This window comes from Pristis pectinata, chromosome 28, assembly GCF_009764475.1.
Source record: "Pristis pectinata isolate sPriPec2 chromosome 28, sPriPec2.1.pri, whole genome shotgun sequence".
Classification (NCBI taxonomy): Eukaryota; Metazoa; Chordata; class Chondrichthyes; order Rhinopristiformes; family Pristidae; genus Pristis; species Pristis pectinata.
Genome location: NC_067432.1, coordinates 301115 through 327885, shown reverse-complemented (window position 1 = coordinate 327885; position 26771 = coordinate 301115). Strand labels below are relative to the sequence as shown.

The following is a 26771-nucleotide window of genomic DNA, read 5'->3' as shown; positions in this document are numbered from 1 at the left end:
ACCCACTGCGAGAAGAAATGTCTTTGTATCTCGGTTTAAAATGACTGTCCCTTATCTTAAAACTATGTCCCCTCATTTGAGTCTCTCCCACTAGTGAAAGTGCTTTTAAATCCACCCTGTCATGTTCCCTGGACCTTGAGTGTTTCAATGAGATCACCTATCATCCGTAACAAAGAATACAGACCCAACTTGGATCCTCTCATCCAGGAATTAGCCTTGTGAATCTCCCTTTGATACAATATCCTTTCTCGGGTAAGGGGACCATAACTATGTAGCACCTGTCCAGGTATGTCCCCACCACCTCCCTGTGCAATTGTAACAAAACTTCCCTATTTCTAAACTCCAAACCTTTGCAACAAAGGCCAATCTGCCATTAGCCCTCAACTATTGCTGCACCTGCCTCCTAACTACTTGTAATTCACTGCATTAGATCAACTAGATCCCCCTGAACTTCACTCATTTGCAGACTCTCTCTGTTTAGATAATCTGCCTTTTGATTCCTCTTAAAGTGCATGATCTCACATTCACCTGGGTTAAACTCCATTTGCCAAGTTTTCACTTGCTATTTCTCACAATATCCTCAGCACAACATGCCTTCCACTTACTACATTCTACCCCTTAGTAATATAAATAGTATATAGTCAAGGGTCAAGAACGGATTCCTCGGGTACTCTACTCGTTACATCCTTCCAACCTGAAAAAACCATGTATTCCAACTCTTGTTTTTCGATATGATAACCAACTTTCAATCCATGCTAAGACATTTCCCCCAATACCATGAGCTCTCTACTTGACAGATGGAAGATAATGTAAAAATATGATTCATCCACTTCGGTAGAAAAAGTAGAACAGCAGAGTATTTTAAAATTGAGAGGTTGAAAGGTGTTGATGTCCATGATCTGGGTGTTCTTGTACAAGAATCACTGAGAGTTTACTTTGCAGTACGCTACTAGCTATTAGCAAGGCACATGAGGCCTCTGTTGCAGGACCTGAGTATAAGACATTTTGCTACTGTATATGGAGCCTTGGTGAGACCACGTGTGGAATATTGTGTATGGGTCTGATCTCCCCACCTGCTCGTGTAGCTCCAAAGGGAATGGAGCAAAGGTGTAGGGTGAGGATAGTGGTATTTGGTCTATGAGGAGAGACTAAGCAAAGTGGGGCCCACACTCCCGAGTGCAGAAGAAATCCCTTCATCCAGGGGATGGTGAATCTTTGGGAATTCCAGAGATTTGTGGAGGTTCAGTCACTGAGCAGATTCTGGACAGAGATCGATAGATTTTTAGATATCAAGGAAATTGGGGGATAAGGTGTTAGTGTTCCTGGGAGGACAAAGCAGTCAGGGAATGTGATGATCGGGCTGAGGGGAAACTGAGAAACAAGGTGAGGGGAGTTGAATGTAAATAATCTGAGAAAATATGAAAATAGAGTTCACATAAGGAGATCCTCTGTGAAGAACGGGTGAGTGATGTGTGTACACTCCATGCTTTAGGAAGGTTGTGAATACTGGAAATATTGCAGTGACCCATTGGATGTATCTTGGGTAAGAGAGCAGTGAGAGGTCAGTGGGTCAGCACTGCAGGGTCCGTGGGTTCTGGTCAGGGGGGCAATGTTCAGAGGGTTGCACCCTAGTGCAGTGGAGCCTATCTCAGCCAGGACACGAACCGCAAACACAGCTTCCACCCTCCACCCCTTCCACACTACACACACAGACCAGGAACCCCCACCCCACAAAAATCCACTCACTCCTGGGCTGCAGGATTTAGACCTGGTGAGTTTGTTATATGGGGACTGTCAATAACTGGCTCAGGCGAGTGAGGGCAGTGACAGGGTTCAAGCAAAGGGAAAGCTTTGGTGTAAGTGCCAGGGATTCTCCACAGAGGAAACTTGCAAAAGAAGCCAACAGAGCAAAGCTGGAAACTGTTGTTATAGCAACACATTCTTTGGGAACTGCAACCATTCTCCAAAGCATAATTATTTGGAACAGTTCCATTCACCACTGTGGGATCAGGATATGGTATTGTAGCATACATCAGCCAGGACATATACATTTCTGACCACTCAGAATCTTCCCACTTCCCCATTGAGGACATCAAATCAACTTCCATTCATATGATATTTGAGGGAGTCTCATGGGTAGATTAACAAGTAAAAATAGACACCCAGCCTTGGGAGAGGCAACCAAAGGTTAGTTTAAGCAGCATCCACCAATATGGTAGGTGGCTTTGGAGTTGATTCTCCTGATACATCTCTGCGTCCCTCAGATGCATGGATACAAGGTTCTCAGTGTCATCCCACATGATTCTCCATGGTGGGTGATCATACGCCGTGGATTCCCAAAGGGTCAGGGAAGCATTACTATTTTTCCAGGATGCTTTAGTCCAGCCTCTGTCACCTGGTGATCTGTGTGACAGAGCCTGAAATAGTACATCTGTTTCAGGAATTTGGTGTCGGCTGTGCCAATGAAGTGGCCTGTCCAACTGACTGAGTATAGTTAGACCTTGACATTGGGCTAGGAGAGGACATTGATGTTAGTTTGATTATTCTTCCAGTGAAGGTGAAGTATAGCATTGTGACAAGAAAGAGGAAATAGTTAAGGCAATGTCACAGCCTGATTTGACACGAATCTGTACTGGGATTGACTGTTGTGGGCCCATTGATTAAAATGGTAGCTTGCATTGCCCTGGTAAGATAGAAGTGAATTTCTCAGCAGCAGAAAAATGCTCTAGTTACATTGAGCTAACAGCATCAAAGGCTTTTGTGAGGTTATATCTGTAGCAGCTGGTGCTGCACATTGAACATATGAACATAAGAAATAGGAGCAGGAGTCAGCCATCTGGCCTGTCGTGCCTGCTCCGCCATTCAATAAGATCATGGCTGATCTGGCTGTGGACTCGGATCCACCTACCTGCCTTTTCTCCATAACCCTTAATTCCCCTACTATGCAAAAATCTAACTGTGTCTTAAAAGATATTTAATGAGGTAGCTTCCACTGCTTCCCTGGGCAGAGATTCGCCACTCTCTGGCAAAAGCAGTTTCTCCTCATCTCTGTCCTAAATCTACTCCCCCAAATCTTGGCTATGTCCCTCAGTTCTAGTCTTGCCTACCAGTGGAAACAACCTTTCTGCCTCTATCTTTATCCTTTTCATAATTTTATATCTTTCTATAAGATCCCCTCTCATTCTTCTGATTTCCAGCGAGTATAGTCCCAGGTGACTCAATCTCTCCTCCTAGGCTAACCGCCTCATCTCTGGAATCAACCTGGTAAACCTCCTCTGCACTGCCTCCAAAGCCAGTATATCTTTCCTCAAGTAAGGAGACCAGAACTGCATGCAGTACTCCAGGTGCGGCCTCACCAGTACCCTGTACAGTTGCAACATAACCTCCCTGCTCTTAAATTCAATCCCTCTAGCAATGAAGGCCAACATTCCATTTACCTTCTTGATAACCTGTTGCACCTGCCTCTTGTGATTCATGCACAAATGCTCCCAAGTCCCTCTGCACAACAGCATGCTGTGATCTTTCACCATTTAAATAATCTGATCTTCTATTTTTCCTTCCAAATTGGATGACTTCGCATTTACCAACATTGTACTCCATCTGCCAGATCCTTGCCCACTCACTTTTATCTATACGTCTCTGCATCCTCTGTACAATTTGCTTTTCCACTCAATTTAGTGTCATCAGAAAACTTAGATACTCTACACCTGGTCCCCTCTTCCAAATCATTAATGTATATCATGAACAGTTGCAGGCCCAGCACCAACCCCTGCAGCACCCCACTGACCATGATTGCCAACCAGAGAAACACACATTTATCCCAACTCTCTGCCTTCTGTTGGTTAACTAATCCTCTGTCCACACTAACACCTTACCCCCAGCTCCATGCATTGCTTATCTTATGGATAACCCTTACTGTCCTTGCTTTTAACTGGAATATACTTTCATTGAGCTCCGTGAAAAATCTCTTTGAAAGTATTCCACTGTTCCTCAACTGTCCCATGCTAGCCAACTCCTCCCTCATCCCGCTGTAGTTGCCCTTGTTTAGGCATAATACACTAGTTTTAGAGCGAACTATTGATTGAGAAATTCAATCATACTGTGATCACTGCATTGCACAGGACCAGATCTAAGATAGCATTTTCCCTTGAAGATCATGTTCATTGTGCCTCTTGACGGAAGGAATCCACTCTGTGATTCAGGAAGCTGCTCTTTGGCCAGAGAGGAGACTGTTAAGGAAGACCTTGCCATTGACATTTCCTCTGCAGATGGCAGGGAGACCCCTCTGGAGATACCACAGTCAGACTGGTCTCACTTCTTGGAGACACACACTGTAGTGTCTGACGTCCCTGGCAAGTCATCCCCTAGCTAGACAGGAAAACAAGGTTGTGATTGAAGTTCCTGTCAACAGCGATAGAGTCCAAGATGAGAAGTGACTGCCAGAAAGATTTAGGGAAGAGATTCCCAAGCTTCAGACACAGGCACCAGTGATAGAGCAATTAAAGTTGAGTCTGTTCAAGAGGCTGCCACTGGGTAGTGGAGATATCTCACAGGCTGGAGGTGTGATCAGGAGCAGCAGGACCATGAGAGATTTGAGGATGGAACTGAGGTGTTAGCCAGGAGAGAGAGTCAGTGAGTACAGAGCTGGACAGGATATGGTGCAGTTCTGAATCAGGGAGGGCTGGGGAGCACTGGAACTCATCTGGGTGAGGCCTGGGATGGAGGATTTCTGGTCCAAAGCTCAATAGGGTTCAACATTACAGGATAGTGAAATACCTGGTTCAATATCAGGTAGTCACCAGGGAGAGGGGGAGACAGGGAACATATCTTCTGTCAATGTCACTGACCAGGAATTATCCAGACCTCCCTAGAAATGGCAGGTTTGGAGTGGATCAGACCAGCAGGTATTTTGAATCTCAGTGCTCACACATTCTGGATTATAGATTGAGGATGAATTATTCAGCATCCAGAGACAGAGTTCAAATCTCACCACACAGATGTCATTTAATAATCTGGAATTTATAAAACAGCTGCTCTTAGTAACAATGACACAAAACTCCCAGACCATCTAATGTCCCGTCAGGGTGGAATTGGCAACCTGACCCAGTCAGGGGATGGGCAATAACATTGGCCTTAGCAGCACCACCCTGTGACTGGCTGACCCCTGACCCTCACAGGAAGCTGACCCCTGGGTCAAGGGAAAGCAGCAGCCAGATGTGGAAAGCTTGGTCGAGCTGTTGACCCTTCCCCTACTGAATCTGAATGCAGGTCCTCCCAACCTGTCAGTTTCCCCTTGTCAATTGTCCATCCCCAATTTAGCAAGGCCCTGTCGAAATCCATGGAGCTCGTCAATTTTCCCATCGAGGATTCCGAGGAAGGTGGTCAGCTCCTTCACCAGGTTCCCGTACTTCTGACGGCTTTCCTCCACATTACACTTCAGGGTCTTCGACCTGCTCTCCAGCTCTGCGTTTGAGTTCTCTGCACTCTGTGTGGACAGAGGATAGTGTCAGTGGTGGGGGCAGTGCCCATGGTATCTGGACCACATGTACGGGCTGTGTATACTGACTAGACCAACAAAGAACATAACTGGAACCGGCCCTTTGGCCCACAAGGTCAGTGCCAACCATGATCTGCTCTGCCTGCACATGTCCAGATCCCTCACTGCAGGGACTGCAGGGATCGTCATCCAGCACAGGAAAAAGCCCTTCAGCCCACTGAGTCCATGCCGGACAAAAACCAATCCTTTACATTAATCCCATCTGCTGACATCCCCACTAACTCCCCCCAGGTTCTACACCCACCGACACATTAGGGGCCATTTCACTGAGCAACCCTTCGTTTTTGGGATTCGGGAGGAAACCGGAGCACCCAGGGAAAACCTACTGAGTCACAGGGAGAACGGGCAAACTCCACACAGATGGTTCCCAAGGGCAGGAATTGAACCGTTACACCACTGTGCAACCCGATGTAAATGGGCTGTATGCATGAACTGTGCCCCTTGTGCAGCAGGGATTTGCACAGTGGAAATGATTCAGTGTTCTGTGTACTATCTCTGCCCAGTGATCGCAGCCACCAGGAGGGGCTCTGGAGGATGCTGCAGGAAGAGGGTGTGAAGGGGCAGAGAATGACCGAGATGGGCCTGGGTGTTGCAACGATTTGATAAATGACTGATTGGTCAGTCTGAGAGGCGGTGATTGGATTCTCAGCCTCAGCCTGTGGGGAGCAGGAAGATCCTAGGCAGCCCCGGTTCACTACTTCTGTCCATCCCACTCCACCTCTCCCATGGTCCTGGTCTTTCCATACCTGCAGCTGTTGCTGTAACCCCTCACACTGCTCCAACAGCCCTGGAATAACTCGAACCTCCTCTCTCAGCCTCTCCAGTTCCTGTGGGGAATAAGAACAGAGGTGGTTTTCACCACACAAACATTTCTCAGCACAGAGACACAGAAACAGGCCCTTGGGCCCACAATGTCCATACTAGCATCTCTATACAAATACCATTTACCCACATACTCTTCTGTGCCTCGGAGACTCAAGTGCTAATCTAGATACTTCCTAAATATTGAGTCTCTCCTCCTCCACCACCCCCTCAGGCAGTCCGTTCCACACTCCAACCACTCTGGGGGAAACGTCCTCCTGCCAAGCCCTCAGTTGTCAGCACCACACGTGGAGCACGAGTTGCTCTGGGTGATATCAATGCCTAACCACGGGGACTAAGAGGCTGGAAGTCAGAAACATTCAGGTCAGGTAGTATCCATGGAGGGAGAATGTTTCCGATCAATGATCTCCCATCAGAATCAGGAAGGATTTGAGCAGCTGTGCAGGGACAAAGAACAGTTCAGTGCACAGGAGATGGGAGAGGCAAAGAGATGATGAAACTTAGTGAAGGGTGGAAGAGATGGGGCTCAACCTGGAGGAGGAGAGAACATCAGAAATGGAATCATTAACTATTGAACTCTATGTGGCAAGTCATCACATCCCCAGGCAGAAGGTGAGCTGCTCATGTTGGGCATTGTTAGTGCAATGAGACACAGGTCAGAGTGGCAGTGAGAGGGAGAATTCGTGATGGGTGATGGGAAGTTCAGGATGGCTCCTGTAGGAGGTGCACAAAGCTATCGCCTCATGTGGCCAATCACTAGACTGGCAGTGCAAGTGAATCATGTTTTACTTGGAAGAACTGTTTAGATCCTTGGGTGGTGGAGGGGAAGAGGGAAAAGGCAGGTGTTGCACCTCCTGTGGGTGGTGGGGGAGCGCGGTGGGGTGGCTGGTGGAGATGTTAGAGCAGATCGTGGGTGTCCCGGTGGGAATGGTCCCAGAACTGGGATCGTGTCACCTGGCACTGCTTTAGGAGGTAAAGGTTTGGGGGCAGGGACTCCTGACAAACAACACCAGCCTCCACCCCTCAGATTCTGGCTGCAGCTGCTGTCTTGACCCAGGGCGGAGGATGTGGGGACCTTTGTCCAAATCCAGGGTCTTGGAGTCACAGCAACACCCCTCTTTCTCTCAATCACTAACAGTGCCCAAAGGAAAGGTGATCCCACACACACCTGTGCACAACACTGACCACCATCCTCACTGTCCACTCCACACATCCCACCCCACGCCCGTAGCTGCCACCCCTCCATCCACAACCCCTCCCCCCCCAACACACACATCCCTGAGCCAAGGAGCCCACAGGCTTGGGCTGCCCTGCTGGTCATCCATGGTTCCTGATGATTGTTCACCCTCATCTCCCACCAGGTTCTAACCCAAACACTGGAGCCACGCTGACTTTTGGCCCTGTCCTCAGACACAGGTCCCACTCGGGTGAGGGAGGGGTCCTCCAATGCAACATTCCTGGGAGAGGGAGGAACGGTGGGGGGGGGAGCCACAAACCTGCTCCTTCTCGGAGATCTCAGCCTCCAGCAGCCGCACGGTCTGACTGAGCCGAGAGTTCTGCTCCCTCTCCTTGCTGATGTCGAGGCTCTGCGCTTCCAGCTCCACGATCTGCAGGAGAACATGGAGGAGAAAGTGTCTGGTCAATACAATTCCTTGGATCATCCCAAGAGCCAGAGAGTAGTCCTGCAACATGGGGAGGGGAGAGGGGAGAAAGACAGGGGCAGGGTGAGGGGCGAGGGAAAGGGAGGAGGTGAGGGGTGAAGGGTGAGATACAGGGAGGGGGAGAGGAGGGAGGGGGAGGGGAGGTGGAGGGGAGGGAGAGGGAAGGGGAGGAGGAGGGAGGGAGAGGGGAAGGGGAGGAGGGAGGGGGAGGGGGAGGGTCCAGTTGGGTCCGCGCTGTCTCTCACCCTCTCCCGCAGCCGGTCGCCCTCCTCCTTGCAGACCTGCAGCCGGTTCCGCCAGTGCTCGGCCGTGCCCGCCGACTCCTGCAGCGCCGCCGTCAGACGGGCATTGCTCTCACCCAGAGTCCGCAGCTCCTGCTCCCACTTCTTCACTGGGCTGGTGGAGGGGAGGGGAGGAGGAGGAGGAGGAGGGAGAGGAGGAGAGGGGAGGAGGAGGGAGGGGAGGAGAGGGGAGGAGGAGGGAGAGGAGGAGAGGGGAGGAGGAGGGGAGGGGTGTCAGGGCTCAGGGAGCTCACCGCCCCCCCCCACCCCACAGTCCCGTCCCCCCACCGTCCCCCTTACCTCCCGACACGCCACCCACTGTTCCCCTCTCTCTCCCTCCCTCCCCCCACATCCTCTTCCCCCTGCCCTCCCACTTCTCCCCATCTCGCCCCATCCCCAAACCTCCCTTTCCCTCCACCTCCCCCCAACCCTCACTCCACCTCTCACCAGCCTCCCTCACCTCCCCTCCCCCTCCTCCCTTTCCCTCCCCCCACCTCCCACCCTCCCCTTCCCCTCCCCCCCCGCCCTCCCGCTTTCCCTCCCTCCCCCTCCCCTCACCCCTTCCCCTCCCCCTCCCCCTCCCCACTCCCCCTTCCCCTTCCCCTCCCTCCCCCCATTCTTCTCCCTTCCCTCCCCCTTCCCCTCACCCACCCTCCCCCTCCCCTCCCCTTCCTCCCCTCCCCTTACTCCCTCCCCCTCTCCCCTCCCCCTCCCCTTCCTCTCCCCCTACCACCCCTTCCCCTGTCAGTTTTACCTCATCCCTGGACCCTCCCCTGCGAACTGCACAGATTCTCCACTCCCGCACCCCCCGACGCCCCCCAAACCCGCCCGCCGCACCCCCTGCACCCGCCGCGAGTCCCCTGCACCCCCCTCCAGCAGGTGAATGCAAGCCCCTCCACAAACCAGGCTGTTGGCGACCCCTGGGTGCTCCGAGACAACCCGAGGTCACACAGCCCCAGAGGGAGGCCACTCTGCCCCTCTTCACAGACTCACTTGATCCGGTGATTGTTGCTTTTCAGCAGGGATTCAATGGGGGGTGAGCGTCTCCCTTTCTCATCCTCGGTTCCATTCACACTTGATGCTTGTGGTGAGGTCGGGGCCTCCTGGCTGGACTCCTGAAATGAAGATTGTAGAAGCTGTGAAACCAATAACACATCCTCCAGTTCCTAACCCACTCTGCCAACTCTCCAGCCATTTCCCTGAGTATACAATGCCCACATCACTGAGCTGCAGTGGCTGCAAACTGCACTCACTCTTCAGGTTGGTACAATAAGATCAGATTTCTTTATTAGGCACATGTACATCAAAACACACAGTGAAATACATCTTTTTTTTGCATGGAATGCTCTGGGGGCAGCCCGCAAGTGTTGACACGCTTCCGGCGCCAACATAGCATGTCCACAACTTCCTAAGGAAGCCCTTGGATAGGTACATGGAGAGGAGAGGCATGGAGGGATATGGGCTGACTGCAGGAAATTGGGACTAGCTGGGTGGGCACCATGGTCGGCAGGAACTAGTTGGGCTGAAGGGACTGTATCCGTGCGGTATTGCTCTATGACTCTAATCCAGCAGTTCCCCCCAAACCTATGACTCTACCAGCAAGGGCAAGGTCACACCCTGCTGACCCAAGGTATATTGCTGGGCCACTGTCACTGTTCCCAGAGCTTCCTTCACCACAGCTCAAGGCAGCAGCTGGAGGGGAGGAGAGAAAGGAAACAGTCGTTGGGTCTGGGTGCTGCCTCCTGGTCACTGGCTGAGGCTGCAGGGGGAGAGAGGGAGAGACAGCCTGCAAAAGGGAGGTGTGCTGGGGGGGAGGGGGGGGAGAAAGGTGGGAGGGGGAACTGTGTGCAGGGAGGGGGAGGGGAGTGCGGGGGAGGGGGAGAAGACTGTGTGGGGGAGGGGGGACCATGCGGGGGAGGGTGAGAGAGGGCAGTGTGCAGGGGGCAGGGGAGACACCAAAAGAGAGATGTGGAGCGGGGTGTGCAGGGATAGTCAGAGGGTCAGGGTGTTTGAGGACTGCAGGATGGAGGGGCACTGACTGATGTCACAGGACGATCAGCTGGTGGGTGTGGCAGTTCTCTTTACGCTGGGGCAATGAACAGGACTGTACAACACAGTAACAGGCCCTTCAGCCCACAATGTTGTGCCAAACTAATTAAGCTATTGACACCTGATCCCTTCTGCCTGCAAGTGATCCACATCCCTCCACTCCCTGCACATCCATGTGTCTGTCTAACAGCCTCTTAAATGCCTCTGTTGTATCTGCCTCCACATCCACCCCAGGCGGCGCATTCCAGGCACCCACCACTCTGTGTAAAAAACATGCCTCACACATCTCCTTTGAACTTACCCCCTCTCACCTGAAATGCATGTCCTCTGGTATTAGATATTTCTGCCCTGGGGAATATTGAGCGGACACTAACTGACCCATCCACGTCTTCATCCAACTAGAACTGGGAAACTGCAGTATACCATGTTAACTCTACCTAAAATGTACATGAACTATACTTTAACTATACATAAAAACTTGTTGACCGGACTTTGAATAAAGAAATAATTAAAACTCTTCTAAGATGTGGAAAGGCAGTGTCTGCACTGTTGCAGGGGCTTGTGGATATCTGCAGGTCTCCAGCCTGGAGTCACTGAGAGGGGTGCAGGGGCAGCACTGGGGGAGACCAGGGTGGGGGGAGACCTGGGGGGGTGGAATCAGGGGGAACTTTTACCCCCTGTCCCAGCACCTACGTGGGAGTGGGTGCTGCAACTCTCTGCCTTCTCCTGCGACCGCTCCCGTGCCAGTTTTGCTGCTTCTTTCACTTCCTGAAACTTCTCAGCGAACTGCAAAATATGAAGGTCAATGGGGGGGGGGGGGGTCAGAGGCTTCTCACACCCCCACCCCGCACCCACCCCCTCCATCCCGTCTCCACCACCCTCCCCCTAACCTCTTCCCCAAACTCCCACCCTCACACCCCCTCCCCCACACCCACCCCCTCCAACCCCTCCCCAACACCCCCCACAGCCATAACCCCTATCTACCCCCACCCTCACCTCTCCCCCTTAACCTCCTCCCCAAAACCCCACCCTCACACTCCCTCCCCACACCCACCCCCTCCAACCCCTCCCCACCCCACCCACCCCTCCCTCCCCACACTCAACACCCCCTCCAAACCCCCCAGACCCATCCCCTTCCCCACCTTGCTCAGCTGCTGCTCTGAAGGGAAGCCGAGGCCAAACACGGTGTTTGCCCTGCTGTCTGCCCACTGGCCGAACTTCTGTGATGTTTTGGTGAAGGTCATATTTGGGGTGACGGTGCTGTTAATGATCACCTGGGGACAGAAACATTACTTGGGATTTTTTTAAAATAGTCTTTTCTTATCTCCGAGCCCAGGATTTCCATTCCCCACCATCTGGGATCTCAGGGTCCCCTTTTCCCACCCGCCAGGGTCCCACTCTTCAAGGTCCCATTCCTAGCCCCAGGCCCCAGTACATACACCCAGGCCAAACTGTATTTGCTTAGAATTTCTAGAAAAATAGTAGGCCATTCGGCCCTTCAAGCCTGTTTTGCCTTTTGATAGACTCAGAGATCATGCTATACCTGACCTGATTCCCACTATCCCCATATTCCTTGATGCCTTTGCATCTCGCAATCTACACACCTCCTTCTCAAATATTATCAGTGACTTGGCTTCCACAAGTTTCAGCAGTTCACCACCCACTGAGTGAAGGAATTTCTCATCTCAGTCCTAAATCCCTTACCCTGGAACCCGACACTGACTCCTCGATCTAGATACCTTACCAGGAGAAACATCCCCCTCCCACATCCAATCTGTCTAAACCTGTCAGAATTTTGTGAGTTTCAATCAGATTACCCCTCATTCTCCCTAATTTTAGTGAACACAGACCTAATCACTTCAATCTCTCCTCAAACAGCAATGTTGTCATCCCAGGAGTCAGTGTGGTGAACCTTCACTGTAATCTGTCTGTGGCAGGTCCATCCTTTCTTCAGAGCACAACTGCACACAATTATAGTCTCACCAAGACTATAATTGCAAGAATAATCCCTTCTCCTATATTCAAGTCACCTTACAGTGAAGGTCAACATACCATTTGGTTTATTAACTGCTTACTATACCCATACGTTTGCTTTCAGAGACTGGTATACAAAGTCAGCCAACTCTCTCTGTACATCCATAAGGTAAGGTAAGGTAAGATCTTTATTAGATCTTTATCTTTATTACCTTACATCGAAACACACAGTGAAATACATCTTTTGCATAGTGATTTTTAGGGGGCAGCCCGCAAGTGTCGCCACACTTCCGGCGCCAACATAGCATGCCCATAACTTCCTAACCTGTACATCTTTGGAATGTGGGAGGAAACCGGAGCACCCAGAGGAAACCCACACAGACACGGGGAGAACGTACAAACTCCTTACAGACAGTGGCCGGATTTGAACCTGGGTTGCTGGCGCTGTAAAGCATTTTCCCAATCTAACACCACTTAAATTATACAGCAAGTTTTGGTATTTCTTGCCCAGGTAGTAACGCAGTGGTGCAGCAGGTAGTACTGCTATCTCACAATCTGGGAACCTGGGTTCATTCCTGAACTCCAGTGCTGTCTGTGCAGAGTTTGCATGTTCTCCCCATAACTATGGGGGTGTCTGCTGGATGCATCAGTTTCCTCCCACATCCCAAAGACATGGTGGTTGGTTGATTGGCCACCTGTAAATCACCCCTCAGTGTAGGTAAGTGACAAAGGAGAAGTTGATGAGCTTGTGAGAAAGACGGGTACAGGGAACCAAGGAGAGATGGAATGGAACTGATGGGATTGCTCTTCTGGGAACTGGCATATTCTTGTTGGCCTACGTTGTCTCCAGTTAGTACGTAAGCAAACATCCACATTGCACTTCATCACCCTGAAACGTTGACCATCCCTTTGCCTCTACAGATGCTGCTCCACCCGCTGACTTCACCCAGCAGTTTATTCTTTGCTTTATATGTAGAGGCATTGAGTACAGGAGCAAGGAAGTTGCAATAAAGCACTGGCTCAGCTACAGTTGCAGTGTCGTGTCCAGTTTGGGGCTCTGCACACTAGGAAAGATGTGAAGGGTTTGGAAAAAGTGCTGAGGAACTTCAGTTACGCGGATAGATTGAGGAAGCTGGAGCATGTTCTTGGGATAGAGGAGGCATTTAAGTTCATGTAGTATAGAGCACATTGAGAGGAACTGCTCCCATATTCCCACAGGTAGAGGTGGGGGAGGGACATGGAATGAAGGTCCTGACGCAGGGTTCTGACCCGAAATGTCGACAATTCCTCCCCCGCCCTCCACTGCTCAACAGTCCAGCAGATTGTTTGTTGCTCCAAATTCCAGCATCTATAGTTTCTCGCATCTCTGTAGAATGAAGGTGAATGGCAAAAGAATCAAAAGTGAGATGATTCTTTTCTCAAGTGAATGTTGGGGTCTGGAATCTGGCTAAAGAGAGATCAATCCAACTATTGTGTTCCAAAAGGAGCTGGATCAGTGTGGGAAAGAAACAGATTTGCAGGGCTGTGGGGAGAGGGCGAGAAGGAAACTGCCTGGATTTCTCTCCCACAGAGCTGGTTTTGGGCGGCTCCACACACTAACCTCCCCGCAATGAAGGGAATTGACGCCAGTCACCAGTATAACTTCAGTCTGATGTGTATGTTCTGAGATTATATCCACAATCTGTGACACCCCCACAAAAATCACACACACTTCAGAACCTGTTTTAGCTCAGACACGTCAAGATGTAAAGTGAGGTAACCATGGCAACGCAGTGAAAAGTACCTCATTCCTAGCTATCCGGTCCTGGCTCAATCTCCATCAAGATAAACACCACTTTCCCAGTCTCCTCCTTCCCCTCCAATGCCCCTCACCCTGCCTCTGGGGTCACCTCCAATGCCCTCTACTCACACTTTCAGAGCCATATGACTTTTCAGGCTCCTCACCAGACCCCCTCAACCTCCAATGGACTTGCTCACATCCCTTCCCAGATCCCTCACCTTCACCCCTGGCCCCTTCCATACCTCCTCCACCCCTCCATGGCATCTCATCCTCACTGGCACACTCCGCAGACCTGCTGCTCATGTCTGCCTTTCCCTCCAGCCCTTCCCTTCCACCCACACCCTCCAGAGACCACAGCTCCTCCCCTAACCTCTGCCCCCTCCCTCTGCAGTTCCCAAATGGACCACTGAACAACTCTTCCACCCTGCACCTGCTGTCTGTCCCACTCTCACTCCCCCACCCTTCTCCTAGTCCACCCGGCCACACCCCCTCATCAGAGCTGACCCCTGACCTTGGTTCCATCCACACTGATGATGCGATAACTGTTCCTTGACCCATCGTAGAAATACGAGACGGTGAGCGGGTGCTTGCTAGCAGGCAGCCAGTTCCTCTTGGTGGTGGGGTCAATCTGGAAGACGTGAGCTTTGCTGGTGAAGATTGGCTGCTCACTGGAAGGAAGGAGTGGGAGAGAGATCACCATTGAGTTGGCCACAGCTGTGATGCAAAACAGAAGAATTCTCTGGCACACTTCACATTAAGTTGCCTCCCTCTTTCTGCAACACCAAGATGTTACAACCAGGCTTCCTGACTCGGCACGAGCATCCAGCTCCAACCTTACACCTGCCTGCTCCTGGCATGGGACCAGAGAGCTGGAGCCACATCTCAGCAGCCCTTTCCTGTCAGCAGTTCTGGGCCCAGAGCTTGTGAACCAGGTAATGGCTCCATCCATCCATCACCTGAGCTGCTCTTTGCCTCGGTCTACGCACATGTCATTCACTTATTTATTCCCATGCTGTTTGTGGGATCTTGCTTACACAACTGGGCCACACATCTGATGGTTTATAGGATCTCTCAGTGCTCTGGAAGGAGCTGACCCCACACCGCGCTCCCCCCATACCCAACAAATGGACCAGCCCAAGCAGAAGAGCTGGGTGAATAAATCAGAGATGGGATCGAATCATCATGTGCTGTGCAGAGGAAGGAGGGACTTACTGGGACCTGGAGCTTGGCCGCTCCAGACTTCTCTCAGTGCACCTACCCCCACCCCCTTCTGCCAGTTGACCACCACAGACCCCTTGTTAGGGGCACAGGGTGCAAGGGATGAGGGAGGGGCCAGGTTGGAAACCTGCATGGAAAATGCACCAAGATTGATTCAGGACAATGTCTCAGCGATTCACAACAGAGGCATTAACATCAGTAACAAGGGTTGGGTGGGAGTGGGAGGAGGAGGGCAGGGATGTGGGAGCAGAGGTCAGGTGAGTGGAAGGCATGGGACTGAGGGGCAGGGGATGGAGCAGACGGTGATTGGATGGCATGTGATTAGTTCTCTGGACAGTACACAGGAACTGGTTGGGCTGGTGAGGCTAAGGAACAGGAGCTGCTAGGTGCTGGATGTCTATGAGCAGCAGATGGGTCTCGCCTTCCTTGACCTCGTAGGATGGGGTCACCAGGAGCTGCAAGTAATTTGGCACTCAGATGGGCCAGTATTTCACTCCCTTAACTGTCTGAAGGCAAGCTCAGAACTCATCTTCAAAAACACACGTTAAAATCAAAAAACTGCTAGAAACACTCAGCAGGTCAGGCAGCATCTGTGGAGATAGAAAGACAGAGTTAATGTTTCATCATCAGAAAGGGGAATTCTAAATGGAATATCTAAACTATGAATGAGGAAATGAGATGGCCTGGGATTGGTATCCAGAAAGAGAGCAGGATGACCACTGGGGAGAGCGATAGGGCAGGGTCATCAATCCCGGTCTCTATCTGCTCATCAAAGACCAGTTTGGGATTCACCATGACCACAGAGCTCTCAACAACATTACAGTCTTGATCCAAACATGGACCAAAGAGCTGAGTTCCAGAGTTGACAGTGACTACCCTTTACATCAAGGCAGCATTTGACCGAGTAGAATTAAGGAGACCTGGTAAAACTGAAGTCAATGGGCATCAAGGGAAAATACTCCAGTGGTTGGAATCATACCTCACACAAGGGAAGATTGTTGGAAGTCAATCATCCCAGCCCCTGGACATCACCCAGGAGTTCCTCAAAACAATCCAATATCTTCGTCAACAGCATTCTTCCTTCACAAGGTCAGAAGTGGGGATGTTTACTAATGATTGCAATGTACAATTCCATTTCACAATTCCTCAACAATGGAAGCAGCTAATCCTGATTGCAGCCACACTGGGCAATCATGCAGACATGGGCTGATAAAGTGGCAAGTAATACTTGACCCACAAGAGAAATCCCAGCAACTTACTCTTGATATTCAATATCATTAACATTGCCGAATCCCTCACCATCAAGATCCTGGAAGGGTGTGGGGTGGTCAATCGTACCAGAAACTCAACTGAACCTGCTGCTTACTATGGCTAAAAGAGGTGGTCAGAAGCTGGGTACCCTGCAGTGAGTGACTCACCTCTGGACCTTTCAAGGATTGACCACTACCTACACTGCACAAGTCAGAGTGTGATGGAATATTCACCACTGTCATGCAGAGGTGCTCCTAAAACTCTCAAGAAGCTCAACAGCAAGCAGGACAAAGCAGCCTAGATGATTGGCAGTCCCCGTGACACTAAGAGTTAACTTCCTCCGTCACCAATGCACCATGGTTGCCATAGGTGGCCTCTACAAAATACACTGCATTTACTTGTCCAGATGCTTTTCACCATCCTGATTTGGAAATGTATCAGTGGTCATTCATGTCACTGGGTCCAAATCCAGGAACTCCCTTCCCAATGGCATCTTACCAGAAGGAGTGGAGTGTTCAAGAAGGTGGCTGACACACTCTTCCCACCCCACCTTCTCAAAGATAGTTAGGGATGGGCAATAAATGTTGGCCTGAACAGTGACCATAAATTAGTCCTCAAGTTAACGTCCTAAATTGGGGAAAGGCTGCTTTCTATAGTGAGCACCTGGTGAAAGTAGATTGGAAGCAGATGATTGGGAGTCTTTTGAAAGAGAGGTAAGTAAGAGTTCAGGCCAGCATGTTCCAGTAAGGGTGAAAGGCAAAGGTGGCATGATTAGGGAACCTTGGATGGCAAAGGTTATTTAAAGTTTGTTCAGGAAGAAAAAGGAAGTGCCTGACAGATAAAGACAATGGCAATTGAGTAAGTGTACTTTAAGAAAGAAAACAGGAGGGCAAAGAGGGGTCATGGAATATCTTTTGCAAGTAAGATTAAGGAGAATCCCAAATCATTCTACAAAAATGTTAGGAGCAAGAGGGTAGCCAAGGAAAGAGCAAATCCTCTTGGAGACCAAAGGGGTAAACTGTGTGTGGAGCCAGGGGATTGGGCAAGGTCCTAAATAAATACTACTAATCTGTATTCACCAAGAAGGACATGGAGGATGGTGAGTTCAGGGAGGGGTACCTTGATAACAAGGAGGTGTTAGAAGTCATGAAATGCAAAAGGTGGATAAATTTCCAGGTTGTTATGGGAAACAAGGGAGGAGATAGCTGAGGCCATGCAGGAGATCTTTGCATCTTCGTTAGCCACAGGTGAGGTTCCAGAAGACTGGACGTTAGCTAATGTTGTTCCTTCATTTAAGGAGGGCAGCAGGTATAAGCCAGGTAACTACAGGCCAGTGAGCCTTACATCAGTGATAGGGAAATTATTGGAGAAAATCCTAAGTCATAGGATTTACATACATTTGGAAAGACAGAGGCTGATCAGGGATAGTCAGCATGGTTTTGTGTGGGGAAAAGTCCTGACTCACTAATTTGATAGAATTTTTTTGAGAATGCAACCAAGGTTGATGAAGGCAGGGCAGTAGACATCATCTATAGGGAATTTAGTAAGATATTTCACATGGTCTCACATATGAAGGCACATGGGACCTAAGGCAAGCTGGCTAATTCGATCCAACATTGACCTGGCGATGGAAGGCAGAGGTTTTTAGTGGAAAGTTGCTTTTCTGATTGGAAGTCTGTGACTAGTGGTGTACCGCAGGACCGGTGCTGGGACCCTTGTTGTTTGTGATATTCGTTAACAACTTGGATGCGAATGTGGGAGAAATGATCAGCAAGTCTGTGGATGACACAAGAATTGGTGTTGTGATTAGCAAGAACAATATAGATCAGTTGGAAGGTTGGGCAAACCATTGGCCCCAGGCTCAATCCTGACAAGGTGATGCATTTTGGGAAGTCAAATAGGGGTAGGACATGTACAGTAAGTGGTGAGGTGCTAAGAAATGTTGATGAACAGAGGGTCCTTGGGGTCAAAGTCCATAGTTCCCTGAAAGTGCAACACAGCTAGATAGAGTGGTGAAGGCAACATATGATATCCACTACAATTTTTGAACCATTCTGCTGATTTGCAATGTTATTTGCGCTCACTGTATTTATTGTTACCATGTACACTGTTTACTCTGTGAGCTTTGCATGAGCAAGGAATCTCATTGCTGGTGTAAACAATAAACAAATGTGAACCTAAATGTCTTCATAGGACTCAGAATATAAAGGTTGGGAAGTTATGTTGCAACTTCACAAAACACTGGTTAGATTGCCCTTGGGGTATCGTGTGCAGTTCCTATCACCACACTATACAAAGGCTGTGATTACACTGGAGAAAGTCACCAGGATGTTGCCTGAGCTCGTTTTCCCTGGGGTGAAGGAGGCCTAGGAGTGACATGATGGTGGTATATAAACTTATAAAAGGCAATAGGTATGGCAGATAGAATCTTTTTCTTGTGGTAAGGATATCAAAAATAAGAGGGCATAGGTTTAAGGTGAGGGGAAAGAGTTTTAAAGAGGATTTGAGGGGTAAGTTTTTTTTCCCTACACAGAATAGTTGACAGCTGGAACTCACTGCCAGAGCAAGTGGTGGAATCAGATACCATCACCACGTTTACGGGACATTTAGACAGGCCTAGAAGGACATGGACCTAATGTACATGGGCAAGAAGGTGGGCACGGACTGGTCGGCCAAAGGTTTCTGTGCTGTACAACTCTGACCCTATTGACAGTGACGTACAGATCCTGGAAAACAAAGTCAGCACCAAGATCTTGTGCAGTGACCCGATGCTCCAATCAAACATGTTTAGGAAAAGAGCACTTAGAAGGTTCTCGCAACGGAGAGCAGACAGGTTCTGTCAGAGTAGGTACATCTGTGTACAGATAGAAGGGACACTGCAAATAGATGCAGAAAAATGTGATGTTTTAAAGGCACAGATTCCATGGCCGCCAACCCTCTGCACCCCCTAGGAGATCAGCTTAGAATTCATGGTGAGAAGAGGTTGCTTGAAGGCCGTGGCTTTAGCTCCCAGGATAATTTAGCAGTGAATTTTTCAATGACCTCAGCAAAAGTATTAGAGTAGGAATATTGATCTTTACTTCATTGTTCATGACATGTCTCCCTGCTCCCACCTCCTCTCCAAATCCTTCTCCTCATTCTCACCCTCAGCACTCACTAGGCCCCACACCTTACATTGATGCATCATTCTCCAAACACCTTGTGACTGTCATTGACCCCGCAGGGTCTGTTACCCTCTTGTAAGCCATCCAGCTGAGACACACTCACCAGACACTGGGTGTGAGATCTATTCCAGGCTCTCAGAACAAGGTTACAGGGTCTGATCTTATTTGTCCATTAAACAATCTCAGTATCTAACTGTGAGTTTTTCAAATCTCCCTGGAAATCCCAGTTCACCAAAGTCCCATTCTGAGTAATTGTTAGACTGTTTGAGCAGGGGTCAGTTAGTGAACAGTGGGAGCCAAGATGAACCATATCATCCTTCACTGACCTGTAGGCCCCAGGCTTGGTAGCAACAGGGCTGCCTCAGTACTTAGTCCAACGCCATGCAATATCTCACCCACAAAGCTGTCAGGACAGGATGATGCCAAGGTTCAGAAGTGATACACCTCCTACAGAGAAACACCAGGTCAACACTCCCTCTCCAGGCTCTCATATATCGAGTACAGGTGATGTCCCAGAACACCAAGAGGAATTCCATCCTGAGTGACTAAGAAATGATTTACCATCATCTCCTCTGGCCTGAGTTTTGCTAACTTCTCTCTCACTGGCTGTGCAGAACAATTAGACAGCAGTCAACACACCAAACACTGAATCTTCAAAAGGGTCAATGCTTTTAGCTTTGTTTTTGTCATTTCAAATCAAATGGTTGTTATGAATGCAAGAATATGGATTGTTTGTTAAACCTGATGCTCAGATTCAGTGGCCAGAGACAAGCCGGAACTGCAAAATCTATCAGAGCCACACACTGCCCAGCAGGAACCCACTAATGACTGCTTGTGGCATTAAACACTTTGCAAAGCCAACAATAATCAAGAGGTGTCGTGCTGGGCTGATCCATTGCTCTCACTCCTTTGACAGTATTGAGCCTGCAGTAAGCCAGCTACTTACTTCTGTATCCAAGGAGCAAGACAATAACAGACTGACACATCTCCTCCAGACAGTCAGAGGTCTCTGCGGAAAATTCAATGATCTTGACATTTTGTATGAGGACAGTTTTGGGTGCAAGTCCTGTGAGAACAGGATGGGAACCTATTATGTCAAGTGTCTGTGATGAGGAGGAGCCACTCTGGGTAAGTGTGGTCCACACTGACAACAGACAGGCATTCACTCCATTCCCCTAACCCAGTGTAACCGAGCTCTGATGTCTCACAAGAACATTCGAAAGCTGGCAGTCTTCCCTGGCAGAGACTGCCCACCACTTCCCAACCCACAGGCTAACCAGTTATTGGGGCTCTGGCTAGCGTCGAAGCTAGAGAAACAACACAGGTCTCCAAGTACATGGAGGGAACACCAAACAGGGAACTGTGTTGACAGCCTCCCTGGGCAGCAAGGGGCTGCTGAGTTCACCAAACAGTTTTAGAGTTTCAAGGTCAGAGGAGGAGCAGATTGTGAGGGAGGGAGGAGTCTGGCTCCAGAGAGCATGGCTGCTAGCCAACAGGCCTCCAGCTCACGGCTGCACCACTGTCACACTGAGAAGAGCAGCAGCAGTTGACATGTTCTTTATAAATAACATTGCCTTTCTCCTGATCTGCTCTGGGATATTTGGATGCAAGCTGTGATCAAAAACCTGACCATAGGCAATGTTTCTGACCCTATAAGAACAGCAGCTCAGACTCTGGGAATCCACCATTCCTCCAAATCATTTCTCTCAAACTGATGCAAGAGCTAGCTGCTCTGGTAACAAGGCATGAAGCAAAATAGAAGTGATTTATATCTGAGAGAGCTTAGGCTGACTAATAATATGACAGGAGGTGTGTTAGCCAAGGGTTCGGACACTTTGCCATACACCACAGGGGCACAACTTTAAGAGGCAGGTGGTGTGCCACTGACAAAGCAACAAAATTACACACATCATGGTCTAGTACAGCAATTTGAATGCACAGGAATGCAAGAAGCTGCAGAGCAGTGGACTCAGCCCAATACATCACGGGCACATCCCTCCCCAATATCGGTAGTATCTACGTGACATGCTACCATCCAGGCCATGCCATCTTAGATGCAATCACATAGATGCAATTACAAGGAAGGCACCAGTGTCTTTACTTTCTTTGGAGGTTAAGGAAGTTCGGCTTGAGAAGGCAACATCCATCAAAGATCCCTACCTTAATAGCAATAATTTATGATTTAATTGCGAAAATACGTCTAGAATCATTAGACAAAATTAAGAATGAATGGGGAAGTGAACTCCAGACATCTATACCTATAGAGACTTGGAAGAAAATTCTTCATTTAGTTAATACATCTTCAATGTGTGCCAGACACTCGTTGATACAGTTTAAGGTAGTCCACAGGACCCATATGTCCAAAGATAAATTAGCTCGTTTTTATAACCATATAAATCCTATATGTGACAGATGTAAATCAAATGTGGCTTCTTTGACACATATGTTTTGGTCCTGTCCTCTTCTGGAAAAATATTGGAAAGACATTTCTAACATTATTTCAAATGTATTGAAGATTGATTTACAACCTCACCCTATCACTGCAATTTTTGGATTACCAAGGATAGACTCTGGCCGTTTATCTGCTTCCGCTAACCGTATGATTGCTTTTGTTACATTAATGGCCAAACGATCCATTTTGCTTAAACGGAAGGATCCAATACCCCCTACTACTTTTCAATGGTTCTCTCAAACTATATCATGTTTAAACTTGGAAAAAATTAGGAGTGGTACTGTTGATCCTTCGCTTAAATTTGAAGATATTTGGAGTCCATTTATTCAACATTTTCACATGATGTAGATCCCCTTTCAATAACTTTACAACTTGGAGGAATAGAGTTGACGACATAATATTGCTCTGTTTCCACTGAGAAATTTTAGCCCAGTTTTTATTTCTTTTTTTTTGTTGTTTTTTTAAAATTTTTTTTTTTGTTTAGTTTATATTGTTTACAATTTTTCTTATTGATTTGGTTTTTTTAAAATTTATATAATAAATCTTTTTCTTTCCTTTCTTTTATATTATATTCATTTACTAAGAGATTGTTGGATCTACAGATTTTTTTATGTTTTATTGTTCTTTATGATTATCTATGCTATGATTGTTCTCCTGATCTCTTCGTATTACATGTATAAATATTGATGCTATATATCAATCTGTATTAATTTGAAAACTAATAAAAAGATTGAAAAAGAAGATCCCTACCATCCGGGGGCATGCCATCATCTCACAGCTACCAATGGGCAGGAGGTACCGAAGCCTGAAGTCCCACACCACCAGGTTCAGGAACAGCTACTTCCCTTCAACCATTCAGTTCTTGAACCAACTCGCACAACCCTAATCACTACAGTTTAGCAACACTATGACCACTTTGTGCTAAAATGGGCTTTGCTTTTGTTCTAATTGTGATTTCTTGTAGAATTTTGTATTTGTTTATGTTTTTCTTGTGAATGCTGCTTATCTGATGTTATGCGCCTGTGATGCTGCTGCAAGTAAGTTTTTCATTGCATCTGTGCACACATGTAACTTGTACATATGACAATAAATTTGACTTTGACACAGTGTCTTACTGACTTTAAGCAAACAGGCTGGATTTAAGCATCATCTAAGGTTCAGGGAGGGAGATCTGAGCTCAGCCTCTGCAGGTGAAGGCACGCCCATGATGGTACTGTTTCTATCTTCAGAGATAAACAAGATGCCAGATCTGGAGGAGATTGTGAGGTGGAGAGAGGGAGTGGCAACCCCACCACTTACCTCTGTCCCTAACTGAGCTACCTGTACAGCTAAGGGCAATTAATAACTACATTTCTGTGGGCCAGGTGTGACTCATGGGTGCGGGCAGAGAGAGAAGGCAGCATTCCTGATGGGTTTACATTCTGAGACTGCCTGTTGACCCATACATCTCAGCAGATAAATTTCCATCCCAATCTTGAGACACCAGACGCTGGAATCTGGAGCAACAAACAATCTGCTGGAGGAACTCAATGGGTCAAGCAACATCTGTGGGGATTCCCTTCGTTGAACAGTTCCTTTCCCCACACAGATGCTGCTCGACCAGCTGAGTTCCTCCAGCAGTTTATTTGTTTCTCCCAATCTTGAGAACTTCATTCAATATAACAAGATTTTTTTCTGAATACTGCATTTGATATTTTATTCAGAGTGGGGTTAGAGAGCAGCACTGCTGGGACAGGGGACTGAGGACATTTCCTCAACAATCCCTTCCCAAGCTCTGGACATAATGAGTTAACCAGAACTAAATGTGTGGAATTGTTTTACATGTTTCTCTGTCTATGGGGGGCGGGGAGTGGGGGTGTGCCGGAGACAATCAGAGGAAGTGCCTGACTGTGTGGCAGGTGGAATTAACGCAGTTACACCTCGGATGCTCTGAGCAAATCAACAGCAGCCGCTTCATTAAAGGCCTCATTTTTCAAACAAGGACAACAGAACAGTGAGCCCAGCCTGTAACTGGTGAATGGTTGTGTCAGCTGCCTGGTCTGAGAAATGGCACATTGGTGGTCGAGGGGTTAATCGGCTGCTCGCCAGTGAAGGGGGCCAGCGAGGGAGCCCAGCCTCAGGTTCCTGGGAATAACGGGAAACAAGGAATCTCTTGGTTTCTACTCCGTCACGTTGAGGGATCGGGGAATTGAAACAAGCCCCGGATTCCCCGCGACCGGGGCTCCTCTGACCAGGAGGCGAGCAGTGGGAGCCCAGCCTGCCGAGCTCAACCACCCGCCCCTCCCCGCAGGACCCCCTCCTCACTCTCCCTCAAGGGAACCTACCTACCTCCGCTTCCCTCCCCCTGCTCTCTGTCCCCTTCCACTCCCTCGGGGAACCTCTGCTCTGCGGTTGATCATTAACTGCCTTTCTCCAGCGTGAGAACCCGGTACAAACCGTCCGCGGAACGTCGACTCTGATCTGGCCAGAGCTCAGAAAACAAACTTGTAGCTTCCTGTCAGATGCCAGGAAGATGACCCAGCTGATCTTTGCTATCCTGCCAATACCGAGATATTACCTCCTGCAAGGACCGAGCAAACAATTTAATTTAATAAAACATTGTTCACCCTCAAAGTGCAGGAAGTTGGACGAACCCCTCCGCTTCCAGAATCCAGGAGGAGAGACTGCAGCAAACAAATCAAATATCGCAAAAAATAAACGGAATGAAACGAATTCTGCCCGTGGGTTCAATCCATTTCTGACTTGTTTACCGCCTCATTCTGCAAATCACAAACGTACTCAAAAGCAGCTCCTACCAGGCTTAAAATAGTCACAATAAAATTAAAGGAGGCAGCTCCTGGTGGGATTCAGGGGGATGGATTTGGGAAGGGAGACAGGGGGATGCTGTCAGTGCAGTGGGAAACATGCAGCTCGCCAGCATCAGTTGGGGAAAAGACCCCAAGGTCTGAACAGAGGAAGGGGATATTTTTAATAACGTGCCTTGCTCTGCGGCGGGCATTCCCGTGGAGTGAAGTCAGAGGCACAGCCACCAACCTAGTGAAACAAGACGTCACAGCGTAACCAGATAAAACCTTTCAGACCTTGGCTATGCGATAACTTTAGGCAGAAGTCCTTCCTTCAACTTAACATTTGGCTGTTAGTGTTTTATAAATCCACAGCTGGAGAGACAGAGATTGGGAGCTCAGCAAACGTGCTTGGACGGGAAATGTCAGTGCATTGAGGAGAATATTTTTAGCAGCCCAACATTTCCACAGCTCCACAGATATAATTATGTGATGTCACACCACTGAGATATCCTCAGAAACCACTGATCAGTAAAACTGCTCGCAATGGTGGGCTTGGGGGGAGCGGGAGTTCGTAAAGTCTGCACGGCTCAGGTGATCCAGATGAGCATCGGCGCTCCCTACACTGCGGCGCTCCCTCAGCACCGCGGCGCTCCCTCAGCAGTCACTACGACCATCGCACGCCCTCAGTATCGCACCCCGACAATGTGGCTCTCCCTCAACACTGTCCCATTCCAGAGTGAAGCCATCCTTCGGTGCCGCGCTCCCTCAACAGCCCCTCTGACAGTGCAGCGCTCCCTCAGCACTGCATCCCCGACAATGCGGCGCTCCCTCAGCACTACCCGGATTCCCTGGAGAGACCGGGTGCTGACCCCGCGCTCCCGGACCCCTTTCTCCCGGAAAGTCGCTCCCTATCGTCGTTCGGGAGTGCCGGGACTCACCCCATGGCCAGGCGCTGTCCGCTGCTCCTCTCAACACTGTGGGATCGCGTTAGTTGCTCGGGTCCATGCCGCGCTCCGGCTCCGGCTCCCGCTCCACCGCCCGTCTCCCGACTGAACTCCGGAGCGCGGAGGCAGCACGGGGCGAGGCGCCCTCGGGCGGCTGCTCAACCAGTGCAGCAACCTGCCTAACTACCACTAACTGCTGCAGCCCAGCTAACTACCACTTCACCCTGATAGCTATCACAACCCAGCTAACTAACACTACACCCTGCTAACTACTGCGCACCTTTAACTAATGTAATGTAGCTAACTAACAGTATATAACTAACTATTACTAAGGCAAGCTTCTCCACCGCTCGCCACGAACTGAGACAACCCAGCTAACTACCACAACGCGCTACAATCCGGCTACAACGCGCTAATGCCTCCCAGCTAATTGCCTCTGCGAGCAACTATGCAACCTACCATTGCATGGTAATGGTACCTACTAACTAATGCAAACCAGAAACTATTACAGCACCCTACTAACCAAAGCAACCCAACTAACTGACACTGTATCCAACAAACTGATCCAACCAGCTGTTAACACTGCATCCTACTCATTAATGTCACTTAGTTAACTGCCCTTGCAGCCTCCAGTCTTAGAGGAAGCCAGCACGGATGTGTTAAAGGCAAATCCTGTCCAAATGACTGAATATTTTGATTAACTATCAAAGAACGTTGATGAGGGAAATGCAGTTGATGTGGTATAAATGGTGCCGCGTAACCAACCTTTCACTGAGAGTGAACTCACCAAATAACACAGGGCTGCAGCAGGAATAAATGACTAGTCAGGTAA

At 49.1% G+C, this 26771-nt stretch overlaps 1 protein-coding gene across 3 annotated transcripts; it reads right to left on the bottom strand.

Annotated features, from left to right (window-relative positions):
- Nucleotides 1–4973: 4973 nt before the first annotated feature.
- On the bottom strand, nt 4974–26428 carry homer2 (homer scaffold protein 2). Of its 3 annotated transcripts, none has more exons than XM_052040182.1 (9): nt 25934–26428; nt 14636–14792; nt 11513–11644; nt 11064–11156; nt 9315–9436; nt 8286–8436; nt 7876–7986; nt 6304–6384; nt 4974–5485 (listed from the first exon to the last, which is right to left on the bottom strand). In XM_052040182.1, the coding sequence occupies exons 1-9, from the start codon at nt 25936–25938 to the stop codon at nt 5297–5299; spliced, it is 1041 nt and encodes a 346-aa protein (XP_051896142.1). In that variant the 5' UTR covers nt 25939–26428; the 3' UTR covers nt 4974–5296. The 3 variants fall into 3 exon arrangements, with proteins under 3 accessions (XP_051896142.1, XP_051896144.1, XP_051896143.1); XM_052040184.1 differs by lacking the exon at nt 25934–26428 and adding an exon at nt 24816–24920; XM_052040183.1 differs by lacking the exon at nt 11064–11156 and having other exon boundaries at nt 25934–26424.
- Between the last annotated feature and the right edge of the window lie 343 nt (nt 26429–26771).

What these genes read in the sequence shown, in the direction of transcription:
- homer2 (XM_052040182.1), bottom strand. An exon ending in AGCAACAATCACCGGATCAA is followed by an intron (nt 8,437 to 9,314) that starts GTGAGTCTGTGA and finishes CCCCTCCACCAG; the next exon opens with CCCAGTGAAGAAGTGGGAGC. An exon ending in GCGACCGGCTGCGGGAGAGG is followed by an intron (nt 7,987 to 8,285) that starts GTGAGAGACAGC and finishes GTTCTCCTGCAG; the next exon opens with ATCGTGGAGCTGGAAGCGCA.